Below are 20,437 nucleotides of genomic sequence, written 5' to 3'. Positions count from 1 at the left end.
CTGGTCGATGATGGGCGGCTCCTCCTGGCTGTGGATCTGCACGCGGATCCCCACCTCAAATGGGGTCTCCTCTGCAGGGGAAGCGGGACCCTGAAGCCTGAGGCCTGGGTCCCAGGAGACCCCCTGCTGCAGCCCACTATCCCTAGGACTGTGATGGGCCAAGCCCGTGCTCTTCTCACAAGAAAGCCCATGCTCTGGGGCCCTCCCTGCACCTCCTCTCCTTCCCATCTGCACCACCCCCAACCTCAGACACGTGCTTGCATACCCATGTCCCTCCACACAGGCAGATACTCATCCTGCTGCACGTCCAGCATGACCTCCAGGCCGTTGCCCATGCCACCCTTGGGAGTGGTGAGAAGTTCTGCCCCGTTGGCGCCAGAGTTAAAGATGTAGCACAGCCCCATCCGGGTGAAGATCTAGGGGTGACAGAGGACAAACCTCACCAGGGAACAGAAAGCCCAGCCAGCCCTTTCCCCCAGCAAACACAAGGACTATGGGACTGCTCCCCTCCCCGTCCTTTCTTTGGGTCTCTTCTTTGAACACTGAAGCCCACATCTCAATGCCCCCAGCCCCACCCTCATCCAGGCACATGTAGTTGGACCCTCATTGGCTCCCATCACTCCAGTTACCCCCGCCCCCGCCCAGGGCACATCTTACAGGGCAAATGTTTCTTTGGACTGGTGTAAAAGGAAGTGGGTCCCAGTTGCCCTCCTCCAGGACTGGAAGAATGTTGAAGAGGCAGAGGGAAAACAAGCCCCCTCCCACTGCCAGAGAGAGGAATCTTCTGCCCTAAGACAGTCCCACTAGAGTCCCCTCACCTCCCAGGAGCAGGGTCTCCACAACCAGACCTTGGGCCCAGGGCCAGCCTGGTGAGTGCCCATGCTGGGAGACGTGACCTTGCCCACTGCAGTCCTGCTGAGTGACAGGGAGGGAGCCCCAAGGAGGACAGCTTCTTGGGCTGACCAGAAGGGTGCTGGTGGGGTGAGGAGCCCATGGTCTGGCTGGGAAAGAAAGGATCCCGGGGCACAGGGGTTAAGGTTCCCTGGCTTTGGGGGAGCCTGGGCTGGCAAAGCTGGCGATTGCTGGTCCTGGGCAGGGACTGGCTGGCGCTCCTGGGTCCCTGGCAGGACTGGTTGAGTGGTCGTCTCACCGAGGTGAAGTTCTCAGGCCCGCACGGTTGGCCGCGGTAGCGGCAGTCCAGCAGCATGTCCTCAAGGGCGTGCCCGGCCCGGGCGTAGAGTCGGGCCGTGTCGAAGGTGGGACTGGGCATGAAGCCGGGCGGTGCGGGGGGCCGGCCCAGGGCGCGCAGGAAGGCTGCGTGCTCGGCGGGCTCCAGGCCCAGCAGCGTGGGCCCGGCCCAGTGCAGGTCGTTGGGTGTGAGGCGCGAGCGGCGCAGCGGGTTGATGTTGCACAGGGTGACCGCCGGGAAGGTGAGCTGGTGGCTTTCGCACTCGTCCAGGGCCGTCTCGTGGTGAAACTCCCCGTAGTAGCGCACCCTCTCAGCCACCTGGTAGAGGAAGGCAGCCAGCGACAGGAGCACAGCTGCTGCCCACAGCCCCCGGCGCGGGGTCAGGCCCCCAGGGCCGAAGACATGGCCCAGCCCGTGCAGCGTGCAGCTGCTGGCGAACACGCAGATGTCCGAGGCCGGCCGCCGGGCCTCCTCCGGCCCTGAAGGGGGCTTCATGGCTGGAGCGTGAGGTGGGGGGACTAAGAGGCCTGGGGTTGGTGAGCAGACTGCAGGGGCTTAGAGGAAGAGAGAAGGTCAGTCCGAGGACCCCGAGGGGCTGAGAGAGGATTCTGGTGGCCAGTCAGGGGTCAGTGCAGGTGAGGCAAGGAGAGGAGAGGGCGGAGGAGAGGAGTCCAGACCGAGGTGGGGAGGCACTGGCCTGGTGGGGTTGCATGCGGCGGCCTAGCTGGTCCAGCTTGACCTTCTCCAGGAACAGGCTGTAGCTCTGCTGGGCTCAGCGCTGGGCTGGGGGCTCTGCAGCAAAGACAGGTGTGGCGCGGTGCTGTGGAAGCAGGCCCACTCTGCTGGAGGCTGCTCTGCCGAGCCTGAGCTGCCGCAGAGGATTGGGTTTCAGCAGTGAGGGGGCAAGGGGGCCGCAGAGCAGGCTGGGGGGCGGGGGAGGTCCCTGGGGCCCCAGGCTGAGCCATTAGTGCAGCGTGGGCCTGTGGCCGTGGAGACCAGAGGCGCCAGGAGGAAACCACAGCAATCCTGGGGAGGGCTTGAGGGGAGCCCAGAGACAGTTGGGGCTGGGGGTGCCCTTGGGGCCCTCTAGGCTCCCAGCTGCAGCCACTGTATGTCCAGCCTGAGGGTCAGTCGCTGACCCTTGGCCTAGCCCCTCTCTCCTCTCTTCTCCCTTCCCACGAACCTTACCCGGGATCATTTGTTCTTTCACAAAGAGCAGAGTTGGCTCTTGACCAAGCTGGAAAGTGGTGGGGAGTTTGGCATCAGCAGTTTCCTCTTTCAGAGCCCCCGTGTCCTGGCCTACACTGGATAGGCAGGGCCTCTTCTAGTCCCGTGTCAAGGGGTAGTCTGTCTCTCAAGAGGCCCTTTCCCACCACCCCGCATTCACCCCTCCTGTCTGGGAAGTTGGCCTTTGCCACAATGATTGTGGGCTCACCTGCCACCGTCCCAAGTAACATGGGTGCACACGTGCCACCCTCCCAGGTAATGTGGGTGCCCTGTGGTTTCACATCTTTTCAATTAACAACATATTCTGGAGACCATGTGATATCCAGTACCTGGAAAACTTCCACCTCTTTAAAAGGCTGCACAACATTCCATTATGTGGATGCACCATTGTTCCTGTAACCAGGCCCCTAACACTGGGGGTTTCCAGTCTTCCACTACCAACAACAGTGTTCTCAGTACCATTGCACAGATGTAAAATCCCAGAAATAGAACTACAGGTCAAGAGGCAACTGTGTGGGTAATTTGACGAATACGACAAAATTCCCCGCCGTGGGAGCTACACCATTTTCCACTCCCATCACTAACACAGGAGTTTGCCTGTTGTGTGTGAGGCTTTTCTAAAGGAAGAAATGCTGTCCCCCTGAACCGGCTGGGGTGCCCTGGCCACAGTACATAGCATGGTGTGACAACACTGGTCCTGAGAGGGCAGAGCCAGCACATTTGACTGAAGATGCCTCAGATGATCCAGGCCAACGAGACAATGGGCCAGAGTAGGGACTTGCTGCGGCTGAAGCAGAGCTGCAGTCTGCAAGGCTAGTGCCAGCCAGCCTGAAGTGGGATGATGATGTCTTGGGGACCCAAGGCACAGGGAAAAAGCAGCAGCAGCAGGAGGGCTGGGCAGCTTAGGGCCACAGGAGCCAGCTCAGACACGCTGCATGCAGGACCGTGTCTGGGCCTGATTCTTGTGTCAAGCTCTGCCTTTGGTGTAATGCTCCTCTGACCTCTGTGTATCTGGGAATGGGGAGATGCTGCACCGTAAGCCTGAGAGAAAGCACGTTTATCTCCCTTAATTTACTGAAACTTTTTTCTACTCTATCTCCTTCCACAAAGCATTTGAGGCCTCTGGGTTCACGCTGGGCTCTTGGCCATGAGTGGCAGATAGTCCGCCAACTGAATATCACATGGTGCTGCAATTGCCTGCCCATCTGTCTGTCCCGCCGAGACTGGAGGCTTCATAGCAGGGAGGTCCTCGTCCCCACTGCAGACATGGCAGTACATGGTAGGTGCTTAACGAACACAAATTTTGGGCAGAATGAGTGGATAACAGGGTTTATTGCACAGATATGACCACCTTCTGAGGCTGCAGCATTGTGAGTTTTGAGTACTTTCCCACAGATTATCCCATTTAAACTCTTAAAACAACCTTTCAAGACGAAGCACAGCCAGACTTACGATCTACCTTGACTAGCTGCGGGAGCCAGGGCTGAGGTCAAGGCTCCATGGCCAGTGTGCAGCCCACTGCAGGGCCTTCCTGCCCAGCACTCGCCATGGGTCTCACTACTTTCCTGGGGTGGGGAGGCAGGATTCAGAGAGGCCACCCTGAAGAGATAAGGAGAGACCTCAAATCTGGTGTCAGATGTCTTGGGCGGCCTGAGGCTGGGCTGGAGCTGGTGGAGCCGGAGCTGGCCTTGGCCGGCTCTCCCTTGAGGGTGGGGCCCGGCAGGCCAGTGTGGGCTTGGCTGGGGAGCTGAGGCCTGCTCTTGGATGCACTAGGGGGGTGTTTAGTGGCAAAGCAACCCGGAGCCAGCCCGCCGCACTCTGCTTCCTGGGCTGTGGCTGCCCTGGAATGTGACCTCTGAGCAGTCAGGAAGTGGGGCATCAAACAAGAGTGGCTGTGGCCCTGGGATACTTCAGGTGGTTTGCCCTAAACCACACCCAGAGGCTGCGGGGTCTTTCACCCCTGGCTCCTGCACTCACACCTCTCCTCCAGGCTGGCCTCCAGCGGCAGCCAGCTCTGCTCATCCAACACTTGGCTGCTGCCCCCCTGAAACACAGCACCACCCTTCTGTGCCACAGGATAAATACAAAACGCTGGGCTGGCTCAAAGGTCCGGCACAGGCAAACCCTCTTCCCCACCCTAGGGAGCAGAGCTGAGTGGAGTCCTCAGCTTGGACATGGCCGTGGGGTAAGGTTTCCCAGTGGGAAGTGACATGGGCAGAATCAGGGCAGGAGAGACAGCTGGCTCTGGGAGTCCATGAGGAGGGCTGGTGGGAAACCCTGGCTGCTCCCAGGTCCGCAGAATCTGAAGGGAATCCAGCCCCACCTCATTCACAGCTGTAGGGCCACAGACTCATGCCGTGTGGGCAGTTGGCCCATCCTCTTTCAAGGTGAGGCTCCAGTCCCACCTTCTCTTGGTCTGGCAGTGACCACTCCTTCTTAGACTGGTATCATATTGTGTCAGCCTGAGGGGCTTGGCATTAACTGCCCCCTAGTGTTTGGTGACTGTTGGCACCACGTGCCCCGTGGCTGGAATCTAGGGTGTCAGCTCCTTCTGTCCCCTTCACAGCTGAGTGTCCTCCCATAGAAATGGGGCTGTCCACAATCTCACTTGGTGACAGACTTGCATGCAGTGCCAGGGCAGAGGTTAGACAGCCAGGCCAGCTGGGAGCTCCTCGTGGGACCGTCCATAGTGCGCCTGCCCCTCCTACCCCTCCCCAAGAGCCAGCGCGCATGTCTGCGTGTGTGTGTCATCTGTTGCATTTGGATGAGGGGAGGGCAAAATCTAGAAAAAGGTCTGTGTTAATGAAGCAGGGAGAAGGAAGTTGTTCTGAGGATGGGGACTGTGGGTTCGAGGTGTTGGCCCAAGGGGTGGGCTTCTTCTCCCAGGGCCCAGAGAAGCAGTGGGGACGGAGCAGTGTCATGGGTCGGTCTAGGAAAGCAAGGTCCTGGCCATAGGTGTGGGGAAGAACCTAGTCTGAATGCTCATACCCCCTCGCAGACCCCGACTCGTAAAATCCCCTGGAGCTGGGGCCTGGACACCCCTAGGCTGTCAGGGGGAGCGAGGGACTGTCAGGGGGAGCGAGGGACTCGGCAGGGTTTCTGAGAGGGGTGGGGAGAGTCTGAACAAAATCGGGGAGCAGAGCAGGGCCCAGGGACTCTGGCTCTTGCCCTGTGTAGCCCAATAACTCTGTGGCTCTGGCAGGAGAGAGGCGGCCTGGCGGCAGGATGGGGAGCGGATGGGAGTGGTCCCAGCCTCCTCCCAACCTCCTCCCAGCCCTGTGCTCAGCCGGGTTTTATTGTGAGCAGGGGAGCGGTGGCAGCAGCCCACACCCCAACATGCTGGCCCTCCCAGGAGCTCAGTCCCTGCGAGCTCCCCCGAGCCAAGCCGAGGCCCTGGGCACTGATGCTCAACAGCGACCAGACCTTAGAAGGCCATAATCAGGACTTGGGGTGGCGGTTCCTGGGGCCACTGGGCGTCTCAGGAGGTGGGGTATCCAGGGCCTGTCTCCGGATGAGCTCTGCATAGAGCCCACCTTTCTTCAGGAGCTCTTCGTGGGTCCCCACCTGGAGAGGAGACGGAGAGGCAGATGGTTACCCCAACGCAGCTCAGAGTTCAGAGCTCTAGGAAGGCCTGCTTCTTATCAGTCACTGGGTTCACCATCACCTAAGCCAATGTCCCAGACACTGAAACCAAAGCACAACTGATTACATGTCGCCACTGGCACACCTGTATTTGTAAGTGCCAACTCCCTGCTTAGCTGTATTTTGGACGAGCATCTGTGTCCTGCTGTTTCCCTTACAGAGCCCACAGAGTCCAGCTCAGGGCCTACTGCCCCTCAGACCCTCTCAGCTTTGGCTTGAACAAGCGGCTGGGGGGCTGGCAGCCGGCCCCACGCAGCCTCCCAGCCCTACTGCAGACCCAGTCTCTGGGGTGCTGCTCCTGGCAGGTCCCTGATCAGGGCCCCTGGTGTTGCCTCTTCTGCACCCCAGCCCCCGCCCCCAGCACTGTACACTTCTCCGAGTACACCTCCCTTTGATCCTGGGTGCAACTCTACTACCCCCAGGGCACAGAGGCAGAAACTGGAGCTCCGAAAGGCCAGGGGTCATCTAAGGGCAGAAACTCCTGAATCAACATGGGGCGCTCCGTCCAGAATATGGCCCCAAGCCCCCAGGGCCAGGCCAGACCCTCACACAGCTCAGCTGAGCCACTCCTTCCACTGTGTCCATGGCTGAAGCTGAACCAACCCATCAACCTGCTCCCCGGGCCCCTGCTGACCTCACAGACACGGCCGTGGGCCATGACGACGATGCGGTGGGCCCCACGTACAGTGCTGAGCCGATGGGCGATGACCAGGACAGTGCGGCCAGCACTGGCAAGGTCCAGGGCCTCCTGCACAACCCGCTCAGACTCTGAGTCCAGTGCGCTGGTTGCCTCGTCCAGGATCAGCACCGTGGGCTGCTTGATGAGGGCGCGGGCGATGGCCAAGCGCTGCTTCTGGCCACCAGACAGGGTCGCACCCCGCTCACCTGGGAAAGGGGACAGGGCAGGGGCCTGAAGCGATCCTCAGCTCTGCACTCCGGGGCGGCCCCGCAAAGGGGCACCAGGGCTGTTGGGAACTTCCCATCTGGCCCCGCGGGGTCCTCCCCAGCACTGTGCCCATCTGTCCTGCCTCTCTCAGGGCAGGGGTGACGCCTATCAGCATCTTGACCCTACATTCCTGTGCAAAGGTGTGCACACTTACCCGAGATGACAGGAGTCGTGCACATGGTGGGGCTCACTGCACCCTGGAGGAGTCACCAAGTGCCCCTCCCGCAGCCCAGCAGGGTCTCAGAGCCATGAAGGGCCCTATCCCTGCCCTGGCCTTGCAGCTCTAGCCACCTTCTCCTGGGCTCCCACGTCTCTGCTGCTGTGGGGACATCCAGGACCCAGAAGTGGGCTCCTGGAGTTTGGTGACGGCATGGTGGGATTCGAAGCCCACTGCCCGGGCATTCTGGGGAAACCACACTTGGGATCTAAAATGCCCACAGAGGACAGCAGAGGTGGCAGCCTGGGAGCCAGGAAGAGCCTCAAAGTGACAGCAGTCCCAGAGCAGTGAGGGCCCTAAAGCCCCAGAGAAGCCTGGGAGCGAGCTGGGGTCAGAGGGACAAGGGAAGTGCCACCTGAGAGGTGTGGGCACGGCTCCTCCGGTCAGAGGGCGTGTAATCTGAGCAGTGGGAAGAGCAGCTACATCAGTAACAGAACGCGAAGGGTGGCTCAAGACAGTGGGAGCACCACGGGGAAGGCAGCCCAGCTAGACTGAGGCCTAAGTTTCCAGAAGAGTTGAGAACCCCAGATATGCCTGCACCTTGAGATGTGCTGGAACATTCTGCAAAAGAGCCAAGAGACTCTGGACGATAACATGGCCCCAAAGGTTGGACAAAAGACCTCTGAGATAAACACACAAAGTTGCAAACTGCAATTGAATACTCTAGTGCCATGCTACAAGATTTCAATGTTCCAGAACCACCAGAGCCCTCTCCTGGGTAAGTCAGAAGGGAGACTTGCTCAATCAAATCAATCCCACTGGATAACAAGACAGGAATCACCTTTACATTAAAGAACAAAAAGATAGGAGCCAGAAGGATAAACGACCACGAGGAGAGAACACCCCATTGCTTCTGGTCGGGTCTTGGGACACGGAGGCCCCTGGTAAGCTCTAGAGAGTCCCAACACCACAGCTCACGTGTGTCCCTGGCTGGGTCCTGTAATTGCGTTCCCTGTCAGATTGTCTCGCAGCCTGCTTGTACCTGAACCGCATGCGCCTGGACTCCCCTGTCCCCACAGAACCATCTCTGTCCCTCTCGGAGACGGTTCTGGTTGGGTCTTCCCTGAGGCCATGCCTGTGTTCCTGTCCTCCGTGATCCCAGCCTCCGGCCGTGGGCCCCACAGCCCCTAACAGGATGCCGTCCCTGGAACTCACCGACTATGGTGTTGTAGCCCTCGGGGAAGCTGGCGATGAACTCATGGGCATTGGCTTCCCGGGCAGCCGCATAAACCTCTTCATCGGAGGCATCCAGCTTCCCAAAACGGATGTTCTCCATGATTGTCGTTCCGAACAGGACTGGCTCCTGGGGCGGGGGTGGGGGCGTCCACAGGAAACATTCTAACTTTGCCCCGAACCCCGAGGCACGTCAGAAAAGGCTATTTCTGCCAGACCGGGACCCCTTGGAGGGCAGCCAGGGGCAGTTCAAAGTTACAGGTCGAATGAGTACAGAGAGGTCCATCCAAGGGGGGAGAGGCTGAGCCTCCCGCAGGGCACGGAGCCCTCAGCAGGAGCGGGAAGGTGGCTGAGAGAGCAAGGCCAGCGGGCAGAGCCCCCCATCTCTGGGGAGATGGGGAGGGAGGGGGTGGCAGATAGTCCTCGTGGGGTAAGGGTGCCCTTCTTATCCACACATTGGGGGTAGGGGGAGATGACCCTGACTGGGCAGGGCCGCCTCAGGCAGAGGGAAAGCAGTGGCACTGAACACTCCAGGGAGGGGCCACGAGTCTTCCCTGAGTGGGCGGGTGGGCCACCAGCAGTCCCCAGCAAAACCGCTTGGGTGTCTCGAGACCTCTTGTCAGCCCACCCAGGGATCCTAAAGCGGCCATCCCACCCGGCCTGCTTGGATCCCTTTAATGGAGAGGTCGTGCCTGGAGGGTATGAGGGCAGAGCTGCAGGGGCTGGGGACGCGGGGGCTGGGGACGTGGGCGCCTCTGACCCAGTGAATGCCAGGGAAGACTGAAGGAGTGCAAAGCCCCCCAAGAGCAGGGGATGATGCGGGGATGGTGCCGTGCAGACTGAGAGAGAGGCAGGGCTGCAGGGGAGAGTGGCGGGGTGAAAGATAAAGTCACATTTCCTGGGTGACCCCGCCGTGAGGCAGGCCTCTTCTCTCCACACCTGGCTGATGAAGCCGATGACCTGGCCCCGGAGCCACGAGGGGTCCAGGGTGCGCAGGTCCCACCCGTCCAGCGTCACCTTGCCCGCTGTGGGGTCGTAGAAGCGCTCAAGCAGAGAAGCCACGGTGGTCTTTCCTGGGGAATTGGGGAGGCAGGGCAGTCAGGGCCGGGGCACGGGTTTCTGGAGATTGTGCCAGGAGAGAGCAACCCCTCCTCCTACCCACTCCGAGTGGCCAGCACGGGAATGAAAGTCACAGGGCAGGAGGGTGGCAGGTTCCTCTTACCTCCCCCAGACTGGCCCACAAGGGCCACAATCTTGCCGGGGGGCAGCGTGAGGGTGAAGTCTTTGAGCACCTGGAAGCTGGGGCGGCAGGGATAACTGGGAAGAGCCAAGAGACCCCCAGTCAGACCAGGTTCCCAGCCCCTCATTGCCCTGGTCCCTCCTGAAGTTTCAGTGTACCCCAAAGGGGGAAACAGTGACCCAGAGGTCCCAGCCAGGGCCCCCTCCCATCCTCAACCCGAGAACTACCCATGCCCACCCACTAACGCTGACCTGAAACAGACGTTGTGAAATGTGACAGACCCTCGCAGGTGCTCCCTGGGGACGCAGTGGCCCCCGGACAGCGGGATGCTCGGGCTTAGAGTCATGTACTCAAAGACCCGGGCGCCCGCGCTGAGTCCTCGAACCACCTGGGGAGGGGGTTTCAAGTCTGTGGTGAGAAGGGAGTAGGGCCGAGGGAACGGGTGGGAACACAGCAGCATCTCTCAGACTCCCGCATGGCAGGTACGGGGAGGGGCTTGTGGTGTCCCCCCGCCTGATACCCAGTGTCTGAAGCACACAAGTGATGTCGGTGGCTGATGGGACTCCAGCCCAGATCCGGTGTTCACAACCCGGGACCCACCCCCAACTGCCACTCACCTGACCAAACAGGACAGAGAGGTTGGCCATGGACCTGCGAGGAGGAGGAGAGAAGGGCTGAAGGAGTGGGGCCAAGAAGATCCTGAGAGAAGATGGTGCCAGAGGGAAGGTCTGGGTCTCAGCTGCATGGGGGGCATGTTGGGTGAGGCAGGGAAACAGGTGACCTGGAGCTGCACGCAGAGAACACTCCTGAAATCTGGGATCAGGAGCCCTGGGATCCAGCAGCACTGGGTAGACCACCGGCAAGTTGCTTCTCCTTTTGGAGTCGCATTCTCTCTGTGGCCAGATGAGGCTGACAGCTGTCTGCTCCCTCCGAACTGGGGGCTCCAGGGAGACAGACATGGAAAGCAGGCACAGGGCTCAGTGGGGTCAGATTCCACGCTGCCTGCAGCTGCAGGGCGGAGGCCGGCTCCCACACGCAGGGATGGCGCCACCGCAGTCAACAGAGGTCAGAGTTGGGGGGCCCACGAGGCGAGGTCAGATCTAGCGCTACTGACTGCTGGGGGAAGCAAGGACTAGTTAAGGTGGAAAGATGGATGTGAATCCTTTCAGAGAAAGAAAACAGAAGACACTGGGCCACATGGGGACTCGGGGGGAACCCTAAAACAAAATCCCCAGGAGACAATTTATTGTGGGCTTTCCCTGTGTAAGGAATGGTGCGAGCGTGCGTCTGTCTAGACAGTGGGTCACCTCCTCTGTCGTGTGGGGCTGTCAGCTGCTGGGAGGAAGGTGAGTCACTGCTTCTTAGTCACCAGCCCCTGACCAGCCCGGCCGGCCCGTGACAGTGTGTGCGTCTGTGATTGTCTATGCAGGTCTTTCTTGAAGAAGAGGAAAGACTGATTCCCTAGCAGGGCGGCCGGTGGGGGGTGGGGGGATGGGGGGGAGGGGAGGAGGGGGAAAGGGGGGAGAGAGAAGCCGGCAGGAAATGGTTCTGGCAGGCTCAGAGCCATCAGCACTTGCCAAAGGGAGTGGGGAGGCATCACGCAAGGAAGAGCCAGGACAGCAAGTTATCTGTTGATGAGAAGGGAGAACATTCTCCACAAGAGATCTGGAAGCCATTAGGGCCTGGCAGAGGTGCCGGGTAGCAACCGAAAACCAGGCACACGTGACTCGGGGTGCGATGACCTTCCTCTCAGAGATGGCTCAGAGGGCAGGCCTTGGCCTTCTCCAAGGCCTGGCGGGGGGCAGCCCATTCCCAGGAGGGCCCAGACCTGGATGCAGATGAGGCGGCCTGGCCCTGACTGTGGTCTGGGCACCTCTCCATCTCCTCTGGGGCCTCAGGGCCACCAAGAAGGACACTGAGGATGGGGTCTGAAGGTTGAAGCTGCTTGAAGGCAGGGCAAGGCTACCTCCCACCCCTCCCTGCCTCCTCTGCAGGACCCCAGGAGGAAACACACCAGCTTCTTCAATAAACAAGACCCAGTTCCTCCAAGGTGGGTGGTGAAGAATCTCCATGTGGTGAGGGGCCCCCAAAAAGCTGGGCTTGTGGTTGTGAGAGCAGCCCTGTCCAGCAGCCTGTGAGAGGACAGCACAGACGAACGCCCTGGGCTGTCTGTGTCTGTCATAAAATTCTGCTAACTGGCCAGGCAGTGCAGTGGGGAGGAAAGGCAGGGTCTGTACTTGGGCCATAAAGGGGAGGGGGCCCACGAGAAGGCGAGTCTGAGGGAGGAGGGCCAGGCCTGGGAGGTGCTGGGAGGGAGGCTTTCCCACCACTGCCCTTTGGAGGGCCTCGAGGTGACTGTGTGAAGGGAGCCAGTGGGGTTCACACAGGTCCTCAGGACTAAAATTAGAGGCCAAAGCTTGGCCTGGGGTCAGCGCTGGGGGAAGGGCAGCAGGGGGAGGCCCCAAGTCCCGTCTCTACAACAGTCAGAGCTCCTCAGTCCCAAGGCCACCAGGGAGCAGCTCCCAGCTGGAGGAGGGATGAGGCCATCCAGGACCAGAGCAGGTCAGAACGGGCCCAGGCTAATGAGCTCCAAGCAGAAATGGGGCTGAGGACGGGGCTCTGCGGCTGCAGAGATGGGCAGAATTCAGTCTTTGTGGAATGCTTGGTTCAGGGAGAAAGGGAGTCTCTCCTGCCTGCCTGTCCGGGGTTAGCTCCATCCTACATGGGACAGTAAGGCCAAGGGTGGGAGACTCTGTTCTAAATGGGCGACACACAGGCATGCCACGAACCAGAGCCAGCACACGAGGACAGTCAGGATCAGGAGCAACGGGGAGGCACACAGAGGGGTCTGAGTGATGTTCTATTTTGCTGACGTGGTTGGTGGTACCACAGGTCTTCACTCCAGTTATTTGTCCTCACGTATTTGTATTTGTGTGTATTACGATACACATGGTGTAGCGGGGAGGACAAAGTGAAGAGAAACAGCAGAAGGAACTGCGAGTGCTTAGCCTGGAAGGCAGGCGAGGGGAGCCCGCCACCTGAGCTAGAGGGAGGGGCGTGCGGGGCCCAGGGGAGCCTCTCATCCTGGGAAGTCAGGCAGAGGCCGGTAGGCCAGCTCTTGAAAAGCGTGTCAAAGATGGTCTAGACATACATGGACTCTTACTCAGCCTTAAAAAGGAAGGAAATCCTGTCATATGCTACGACATGGATGAACCTGAAGGACATTCTGCTAAGTGAAATAAGCCAGTCACTAAAGGACAAATACTGTGTGAGTCCACTCATATGAGGTCCCCAGAGTCGGCAGAGTCACAGAGACAGAAAGTAGAATGGAGGTGCTGGGGGTTGGGGGAGGGGAGACGGCGGTTAGTGTCTAATGGGGACAGAGTTTCAGTTTTGCAAGATAAAAAAGTTCTGGAGATGGATGGTGGTAATGGCTGCACAACAATGTGAGTGTACATAATGCTACTAAACTGTGTACTTGAAAATGGTTAAGATGGCAAATTTTATGTTATGTGTATTTACCACAATTGAAAACAAACCAACCTTGTCAAGGAAACTCTTGAATTGTTTGGAAGTCTGAGGATGATTCCTGCATTTCTGAGTGTGGAGTCAGTGAATGAGGTTGGAGGGGCTGCTGGGCAGGCCTGGGGCTATGCAGCACACCCTGCCCCTTGACCCAGCAGGGCTCCTTAGGAACAGGAACAGCCCCACACTCACCTCTGCACTGTCTGGGAAGCCACCAAGAAGGACATGAGGTCTCCCCCCGTCAGCTGCTGTCCAGCCACGAGGGAGCCCCCAATAAACAGGGTGCCCAGGACCATGCCTGCACGGGGAAGGGGACAAGTGGTTAGGATGGACGCAGCTAGGAGCAGAGGACAGAGTTGGCCTAGGTCTTAGTCCCCAGTTCCAGTCCTTGCTTGGCCTCCAACTGAGAGGAATTTTGCTAAGTCCCTGGAATGATCCCTGCCTTTGTTTCCCCCTTTGGTAACGAGTGTTACACCTCCTTGGCTTCCTCTGGGGTGGCCCGGCAGCATTCTACACATAGCTCGGTTGTGACATCAGGCCCACTTTCCCCTTGCCCGCTGGCGCCAGCAGCCTCAGGTGCCTGGCCCTGACAGACGTCTGAAGGACGTCAAGCAGGTGGAGAGCTGCCCCTTGCCCGCCTTGCTGGGACTGTCCTTCGCTCCTCCAAGCTCAGCCCAGCCACAACCTGGATGTCCCAGGCGGGGATCAGGTCACTTACAGTTGAAGGCGATGTTGGACAGCCCTTGGAACAAGGCGATGCCTCTGCCCAGCTCCTCTGCCTTACACCGGGACACCTCCAGCTCTGCTCCGTAGTGTCTGGGGACAGAGGCCAAGCCCAGTCCTCAGGAAGCAGCTGGGCTGGGGTGCAGGGCCGGTGGGGGTGAGTTTGGGGAACCCCTCACCCCCTGCTTTGTGCTCTACCCCTGCCCAGGACTCACTCCTCCTCCCGCTGCTCCATGGCAAAGGCTCGCACGGTCCGAACGTTGCCCAGGGCCTCATCCGCTACTCCCGTTGCCCTGGCGATCTGTGGGGAATCCAGGGGACAGGGAGCAAGGTTGGAGATGGGGAGGAGTGACAGCAGAGTGTGGGGCAGAGAGGAAGGGGGAGGCTAAGGAGGACAGGTGGGAATTCTGGTACCTGCTCCTGACACTGACGAGATAACTTTCGGAGAGCTGAGCCCATCAGGGTGCCAACTCCCATCAGGGCGGGTGTGGCCACCATCAATAGCAGCGTGAGGCGCGTGGACAGCATGGACAGGGACACCAGGCAGCCAGCCACCTGGGTGCAGCTTCGCAGCCCCTGGAGAGTGGGAAAGGCTGTTTGGCAGCAGCACCATGACCTGGGGACTTTACCAAGGGTCAGCTGGCCACGATTCTACACTCACAAGGCCTAGGCCACAGGTCTGACCCCTGGGAGACCAACTGGCAGTCCACCGGTCACAGTATATAACCCTTTCTTGACCAGCAGGCATGAAAGGGCTGGGAGAGAATGTCTACAGACCACAGCATCCTTCCCCTAGACAAATCCAAGTTTGCTTTCTTTCTGCTCTAGAAACTGAACAAAAAGCAAGTTGCATGGCAGTGCTGCCCAGGAATTGCCATGGGCCACCATCTGCATGACCCAGCAGATGGGTGCACAAGGCGAGCACGTCAGGAATACAGCAAAAAGCCACCGCTCCTTCTTGCCAGTGCGCCAGGCATTCTGGGGGCAAGGCAGGCGCGAAGAATTTTGCTCTTGGCAAGCCGTGCCAGGAAAGGCTCTTGTCTGAGTCCTTGGGAAGGTGTTCCGGGGAGGTAGGATTTCAGAACAAGAGAGAAACAGCCTGTCCTGACCTTGGACGCCGCCATGGCACCTCCCCTCCATGAGCTTCCCTGCTCCCTCACCCATGCCCTCACAGGACAGCAGGCTTCTCACTTCGGTGTGAGCCTAGGCTGGAGCTCTCCAGCAGGGTGGGACAGGGCTGGCCCGGTGTATTGCACTGGGGAGCATGTTTGTGTGTGTGTGTGCATGTGTGTGTGTACAGGGGGACCTAGGGCACTGACCTGGGAGATGACAAGTTTGAAGGATGATTTAAATTCCTGCACGTCAGTTGTCAATCTGCTCACCAGTTGCCCTGTTTTTTTAGCATCAAAGAAAGCAATGTCTTGTCTGGTGGTGGGACACAGGGGCAGCAGGTGGGAAAAGAGGGAGACATTACTTCAGGATGAGGCCCCAGCCCTAGACATTGCCCGGGACCCCGTGAGGCCCATCAGTCACCCCCCTGCACCCTGCACCCTGTAGCTGGCGGTACCGGAGCAGGTTGCTGAAGAGAGCCCTCCGCATGTCCACGGCCATGCGCTCGCCGATGCGGGACAGCAGCACCAGGTACCCGAAGGTCAGCAGTCCCTGAGGGAGAGGCCCAGCACTCAGCGGTGCCCAGGCGGCTCCTCTCTGTGCCCCCAGGCCCTCCCTCCTGCTGTACCTGGATGCCGTAGAGGATGAGCAGGTGAGTGCTGAGGTTCCGGGACTCAGTCAGGAAGCTGCCCACATGGTCCCTCGTGTACTTGGCCACGATCTCCACCAGCTGGCCCAAGAGCAGGGGGATCTGCACGTTCACCAGTGCCGCACCTAGTGCCAGCTGGGGGGTGGGGAACAGACGTTTAGTGTGGGGCCACAGTCTTCCCCATGCCCAGCCGACCTTGGCCGTTCCTCTCCCGCTGCTGTCCATGCTTTGGCTGCTCCTGTGCTTCTCAGTCCAGGCAGCCAGCCCCCGGAGACCCCTGCACCCTACACCCCCCGCCACCCTGTGCAGCTTCTCCTGGTGGTCCTTGGCCCCTGGTCCCTAAGCCAGCCAGTCCTGCAGCTTCCAGAGGTCTCCTCTGAGACTCGGTGAGGCAGGAAAGCTGTCCCTATGCACCTCCAGCTGGGGCTTCTGCATCCCCTGGCTGGATCATTCCCTGTCCCTGGTGTGCGGGGGGGGGGGGGGGGGGGGGGAGGTCGGGGCGGGCAGGAGAAGATCTCACCACAATGGCTACCCCCAGGACCAGCAGGTGGGGACGCAGAAACTGCCAGAAGAGCTTCCAGTTAAAGCGGGACTCCGTGACACAGGGTCTGGAGCAGGCAGGAGGGGCCTCTTCTGCCTCACACAGCGCCACAAGACAGAGGCGGGGGCACTTACTCAGCACCACGGGGCCCAGGAGGACGCCCCCAACCCAGCGCCAGGCGGAAGGGCTTCGGTGGGGAGCTGGGGGCGCTCGCGGAAGGCGGGCCCGGAGCTGGGAGCGCAGCTGGGCCACAGCCCTGAGGAGGCAGGAGCTGTGGTGGCCCTCTGGGCACCTGCAGGGAGAGAACAGTACTGATGGCTCAAGGCCCCGACTTTCTACCAACTGAGCAACGAACAGCTGAGCTCCGGGCTGAGCCCTCTGGAGAGCAGCGTTCCTCTTCCGTGCGGCCCTACACCGCCTTTCTCAGGGCTGTTCTTACCCAACCCCAGTTTCTGAGACAAACATACACAGGCAAACCAGCTGAGGAATGAGACAACAGCCTGTAATCACGTCTCAACAGTGCTCTCCCCATGCTGCCGGCTCCCAGACAGCGGGCCTCTCAGCCTCCGGAGGCACCTCTGGGTCAGTGTGCATCTCCGGCCCCTGCTCTTTGCGATCACAGCACAGCAGAGCTGGAGGGCACTCTGGACAGCAGTTAGCCCCCGACATGGCTTTTACAGATGAGGTCCTGGGTGAACATGGCTCAGAGAGGTAAGAGAGGGCACCGCGCTGGGCCACGGCCCCCACCTCACTGAGGTAACAGTCCAGCACATTTGATCCTTGCCTCCCTGGGAGGCAGATGCCACTATTCTCACTTGATAGATGAAAAAATCATGTGGGGCTGAGAAATAATCTGTCCCCAAGCAGCAGAACTGGGACAAGAGGGGAAAGCTGCTGTCTGATTCCAGAATCCAGGCTCGCCCTAGTCTGCCATGTGTGCCAAGGCTACGTGTGGCAGGGCCAGGACTGGAGCAAGTCTCCTAACCAGTGGTCAATGCTTATGGCACCCCATCCCTCTGGCTCCTCACAGGCCTCGAGTGCTTAAGTGACAACATATAGAGGGGAGGGCAACACACTCCCTCTCCATCAGCTGAAGGAAAAAAAGAAATAAAAACCCAAACAGATGTGGCTGGCCCCATGGCTGAGTGGTTAAGTTCACGCGCTTTGCTGTAGGTGGCCCAGTGTTTCGTTGGTTCGAATCCTGGGCGTGGACATGGCACTGCTCATGCGTCCCACATGCCACAACTAGAAGGACCCACAACGAAGAATATACAACTATGTACTGGGGGGCTTTGGGGAGAAAAAGGAAAAAAAAAAAAACAACCCAAACAGCATATCTTGTCAGCTCGGATAGGCCAAGGTCACCTTCTCCTTCCTGCAGTTTCCATATCTATAGATGGCAATGCAAGTTTGCATGCCTACTATGCGCCAGGGCTCTGCTATGAGGCCTGGGGAACAGGAGGCAAATGAGACAGACCCAGTAACTACCCGCATTGTGGTTACGCTTTAGTGGGTGGATAAACAGCTAACAAAAGCTTGCCGAGTCCAGAGACAAGGGAACCAACCACAGGGCACTCTTCCTGTCTGAGGGAGGCAGGAAAGGCCTTTCTGACGAGACCTGAGGGTGAAAGGAAGGAGCTGGCCAAGTGAAGGTGGCAGAGATAAAGTGGGGAAGAGCTCTGGGCAGAGCGGAGGCATGCTGGAGTGCCTGCAGGGAAGAATGAGAAAGTGTCAGGAACAGAAGAGCTGAAGCCTGGCACACAGAAGGGAGAGGGGACATGAGGCCCAGGGGCAGGGGCAGGCATTACAGTCCTCATAAAAAGCCAGGACTTTAGAAGGCAATAGGGCCGGGGCCAGCCCAGTGGCGCAGCGGTTAAGTTCGCACATTCTGCTTCTTGGCAGCCCGGGATTCGCCGGTTTGGATTCCAGGTGTGGACACGGCACCACTTGGCACACCATGCTGTGGTAGGCGTCCCACGTATAAAAGTAGAGGAAGATGGGCATGGATGTTAACTCAGGGCCAGTCTTCCTCAGCAAAAAGAGGAGGATTGGCAGTAGTTAGCTCAGGGCTAATCTTCCTCAAAAAAAAAAAAAAAAAAAAGAAGGCAACAGGAATATTCATGGTTTTTAGACTGGGGTGTGACAATCAGATTTGCATTTTAAAGATCATAGCAGAGGGGACTGGCTGGGGATGATAGGACTGGCTCGAGGGAGGCCTGCTAGAAGCAGTTGTCTGGCCCAGAGTATATGATGGGATGCCAAAGATCCAAATGAGACTACTGATGGGAAAAGGCTTTAAAAAAACAGTAGAGCGTGAGGCTTTTCCTTGACTACGCTGGTCTTTCACAATCCCAGACCCTAACAGCGGACCTCATCTCATCCATCTCTTGTTTCAGGGACGCCAGGCTTCTTGCCACCCCTGTGTTAGGCCTTCCCCCAGCCCATTCCACCTGCCTGGTTTTTATGTCTTGTTTTCCACTGTGTACTTTACATCTATCCTAAATTTTGGACAGAGAAACTCATCCTCTTTCTGCCCCGCGTAATTGTCCAATTTCCCATTGGACTCTAGGTTCCTTGAGGGGAGGAAGTTCCACCTTATTCACCATGTCCCCACCACTTAGCTGAGTGCTGGTACGTAACAGACATACAGCAAATGCTTGGCTGTTGAGTGCATACCCGCATGAGAAATGCAGAACAATCTGGCCAGACCCCTTACTGTAGACTTTGCAAAGTTTTAGAGTTACTGAGGCCAAGGTTAAAAAATACAGTTTACATCGTGACCTAGTACAATGAATGTGTATGTCACACAAAATTGAAATGCTTCACATAACAATACTTTCCCTAATTTTTTAACATGTATTCTGTTACACGCACTTTTAAGGTCCGGACCCACTAAGTTCATTTTAGGATCTATTGTGTTGTGACTTGCATGTGTGAAAGACACTACACTAATTAACGCACAAATACTTGAACATCATTTGATGTCTTTCCCTGGGTTTCTCTGCGGTTTAAATAATATCAATACCCTTGCTCTTTTTTGAAGGACTGTTTTTAAACCTTTTAATAATTTACCATGGCCGCTTTCCAACTTCTCTCATCTTATCCAACTAAGACTTTACGCAGGGGTTGGTTATTGCCAAGAACTGGCGGATTAATTCCCAGCACTGGGACTTCTAGCTCCAGCTCGGCCCAGCTCTTGCCCTCGATCAATCAGACCGGCTTTCCAAAGACACAAGTCCACACCCACCCGCCCCTGTGAATCCGCTGCCTGCCTGGCCCTCAGATTATTCAGTCCAGGATTAAAAGGGAATCAGTCCCTTTTCATAAAGCATTTACACTGGAGTCGCAGTTTCAGGGGCCTTGTTCGTTTCCCACCCGTCTCTCTCCCTTCGGACCAACGTGTGTAGCGCGAACACACAAGAACTCACACGAAGCATTACTAGATTGACTCTTTATCTCTGCTGAAAGTATCCAGATCTAGGCACCACTTTTGTTCAGCTCACTTTGAATCTTGGGAGCACCACCAATAATAAATTATTCGTGTTCAGAAACATTTTTGTCCAAATCGCCAGATCAATTCCAAGGAGGTTGGGGGCCTCGAACGGCGACCGAGGGCTTTGCAGCACGGCGCCCCCTGGTGGGGAGGACAAGCCGGGCGTGGTCACCGACCCAGAACCTCCCTCTGTCCAGCCCACACGAGGATGCAGACGCGCGGAACCTCCAGATCGCACCTGGGTCGTCGCTATAAATAATTGAAGCCAGTCTGCCGGGGAGTGACATTCCATCCCGGGCCGGGCGGGCCTACAACTCCCAGGAGGCCTCGCGCGAGCGGGGGACTACATCTCCCGGCGGGCCCCACGCCCTGCTAAGCGGTCAATGGCCCGCGCTCCCCGTAGGTTTGTCCCTTTTTACCTGACGGCCGAGAATGTCTGGAAGCAGAAGGGTAGTAGCGGCCTGCCTGGGACAGGGCCGCCCCGAATCCCAACCCGAAATAAGTGCACCAACATGATGGGGCGGGAGAACAGGAGCCACCAGCAATGGCAGTTTCACCTTCACCCCATTGAGGGCTCCATGTTGGCTCCGACCCCCATCCCGGCAACCCCCTCGCGCCTCGGCGATAATTGGCGGAAAGATGCATCAATCTTGTTCCATGCTTCGTTTGGAGAAAACCTTGTCAGCCCTCCTCCTTCCGGAACTGTGATTGGAGAAGACCGCTTGCCTTCCCGCCCCCCAGCTCTGGGCGGGGCGGAGCAGG

General features: G+C 58.4%; 2 protein-coding genes and 1 long non-coding RNA gene across 4 annotated transcripts in view; 1 reads left to right on the top strand and 2 right to left on the bottom strand.

The window, feature by feature from the left end:
- The window catches only part of ASIC3 (acid sensing ion channel subunit 3), a 5,932-nt gene extending 1,955 nt beyond the window's left edge, over positions 1-3,977 (bottom strand). Inside the window, exons 1-4 of the mRNA XM_046670015.1 lie at positions 3,876-3,977; positions 1,151-1,981; positions 266-416; positions 1-71 (exon numbers count right to left, since the gene is read on the bottom strand). The exon at positions 1-71 is cut by the window's left edge and continues 46 nt beyond it. Coding sequence (XP_046525971.1) covers positions 1-71; positions 266-416; positions 1,151-1,684 — 756 coding nt within the window. The 5' untranslated portion in view covers positions 1,685-1,981; positions 3,876-3,977. The remainder of the gene's footprint in view (positions 72-265; positions 417-1,150; positions 1,982-3,875) is intronic.
- Positions 3,741-20,272, bottom strand: ABCB8 (ATP binding cassette subfamily B member 8). 2 transcript variants are annotated; one of them, XM_046670014.1, is made up of 17 exons: positions 20,095-20,272; positions 16,162-16,474; positions 15,621-15,776; positions 15,450-15,544; positions 15,202-15,307; positions 14,297-14,458; positions 14,098-14,183; positions 13,878-13,975; positions 13,352-13,457; positions 10,252-10,285; positions 9,886-10,022; positions 9,617-9,711; positions 9,334-9,467; positions 8,377-8,524; positions 6,693-6,943; positions 5,840-5,980; positions 3,741-4,015 (listed from the first exon to the last, which is right to left on the bottom strand). In XM_046670014.1, exons 1-16 carry the CDS (start codon positions 20,187-20,189, stop codon positions 5,855-5,857), a joined length of 2,142 nt encoding a protein of 713 aa, XP_046525970.1. In that variant the 5' UTR covers positions 20,190-20,272; the 3' UTR covers positions 3,741-4,015; positions 5,840-5,854. The 2 variants fall into 2 exon arrangements, with proteins under 2 accessions (XP_046525970.1, XP_046525969.1); XM_046670013.1 differs by lacking the exon at positions 3,741-4,015 and having other exon boundaries at positions 5,616-5,980.
- Positions 10,760-16,309, top strand: LOC124243918 (uncharacterized). The gene is made up of 3 exons (XR_006889809.1): positions 10,760-11,684; positions 15,440-15,644; positions 16,180-16,309. It is a non-coding gene; the product is annotated as an uncharacterized LOC124243918 (long non-coding RNA).
- Positions 20,273-20,437: the final 165 nt, after the last annotated feature.

Source organism: Equus quagga, chromosome 8 (genome assembly GCF_021613505.1).
Source record: "Equus quagga isolate Etosha38 chromosome 8, UCLA_HA_Equagga_1.0, whole genome shotgun sequence".
Lineage (NCBI taxonomy): Eukaryota > Metazoa > Chordata > Mammalia > Perissodactyla > Equidae > Equus > Equus quagga.
This window is presented reverse-complemented; position numbering and strand designations above follow the sequence as displayed.

Excerpts from the sequence above, each read along its gene's own strand:
- ABCB8 (XM_046670014.1), bottom strand. The coding sequence starts at position 20,189 with ATGTTGGTGCACTTATTTCGGGTTGGGATTCGGGGCGGCCCTGTCCCA. Across the intron at positions 14,184-14,296 it reads CTCGTCAGTGTCAGGAGCAG|ATCGCCAGGGCAACGGGAGT; the intron begins GTACCAGAATTC and ends GATTCCCCACAG. Across the intron at positions 9,712-9,885 it reads TTTCACAACGTCTGTTTCAG|TTATCCCTGCCGCCCCAGCT; the intron begins GTCAGCGTTAGT and ends GGCTCTTCCCAG.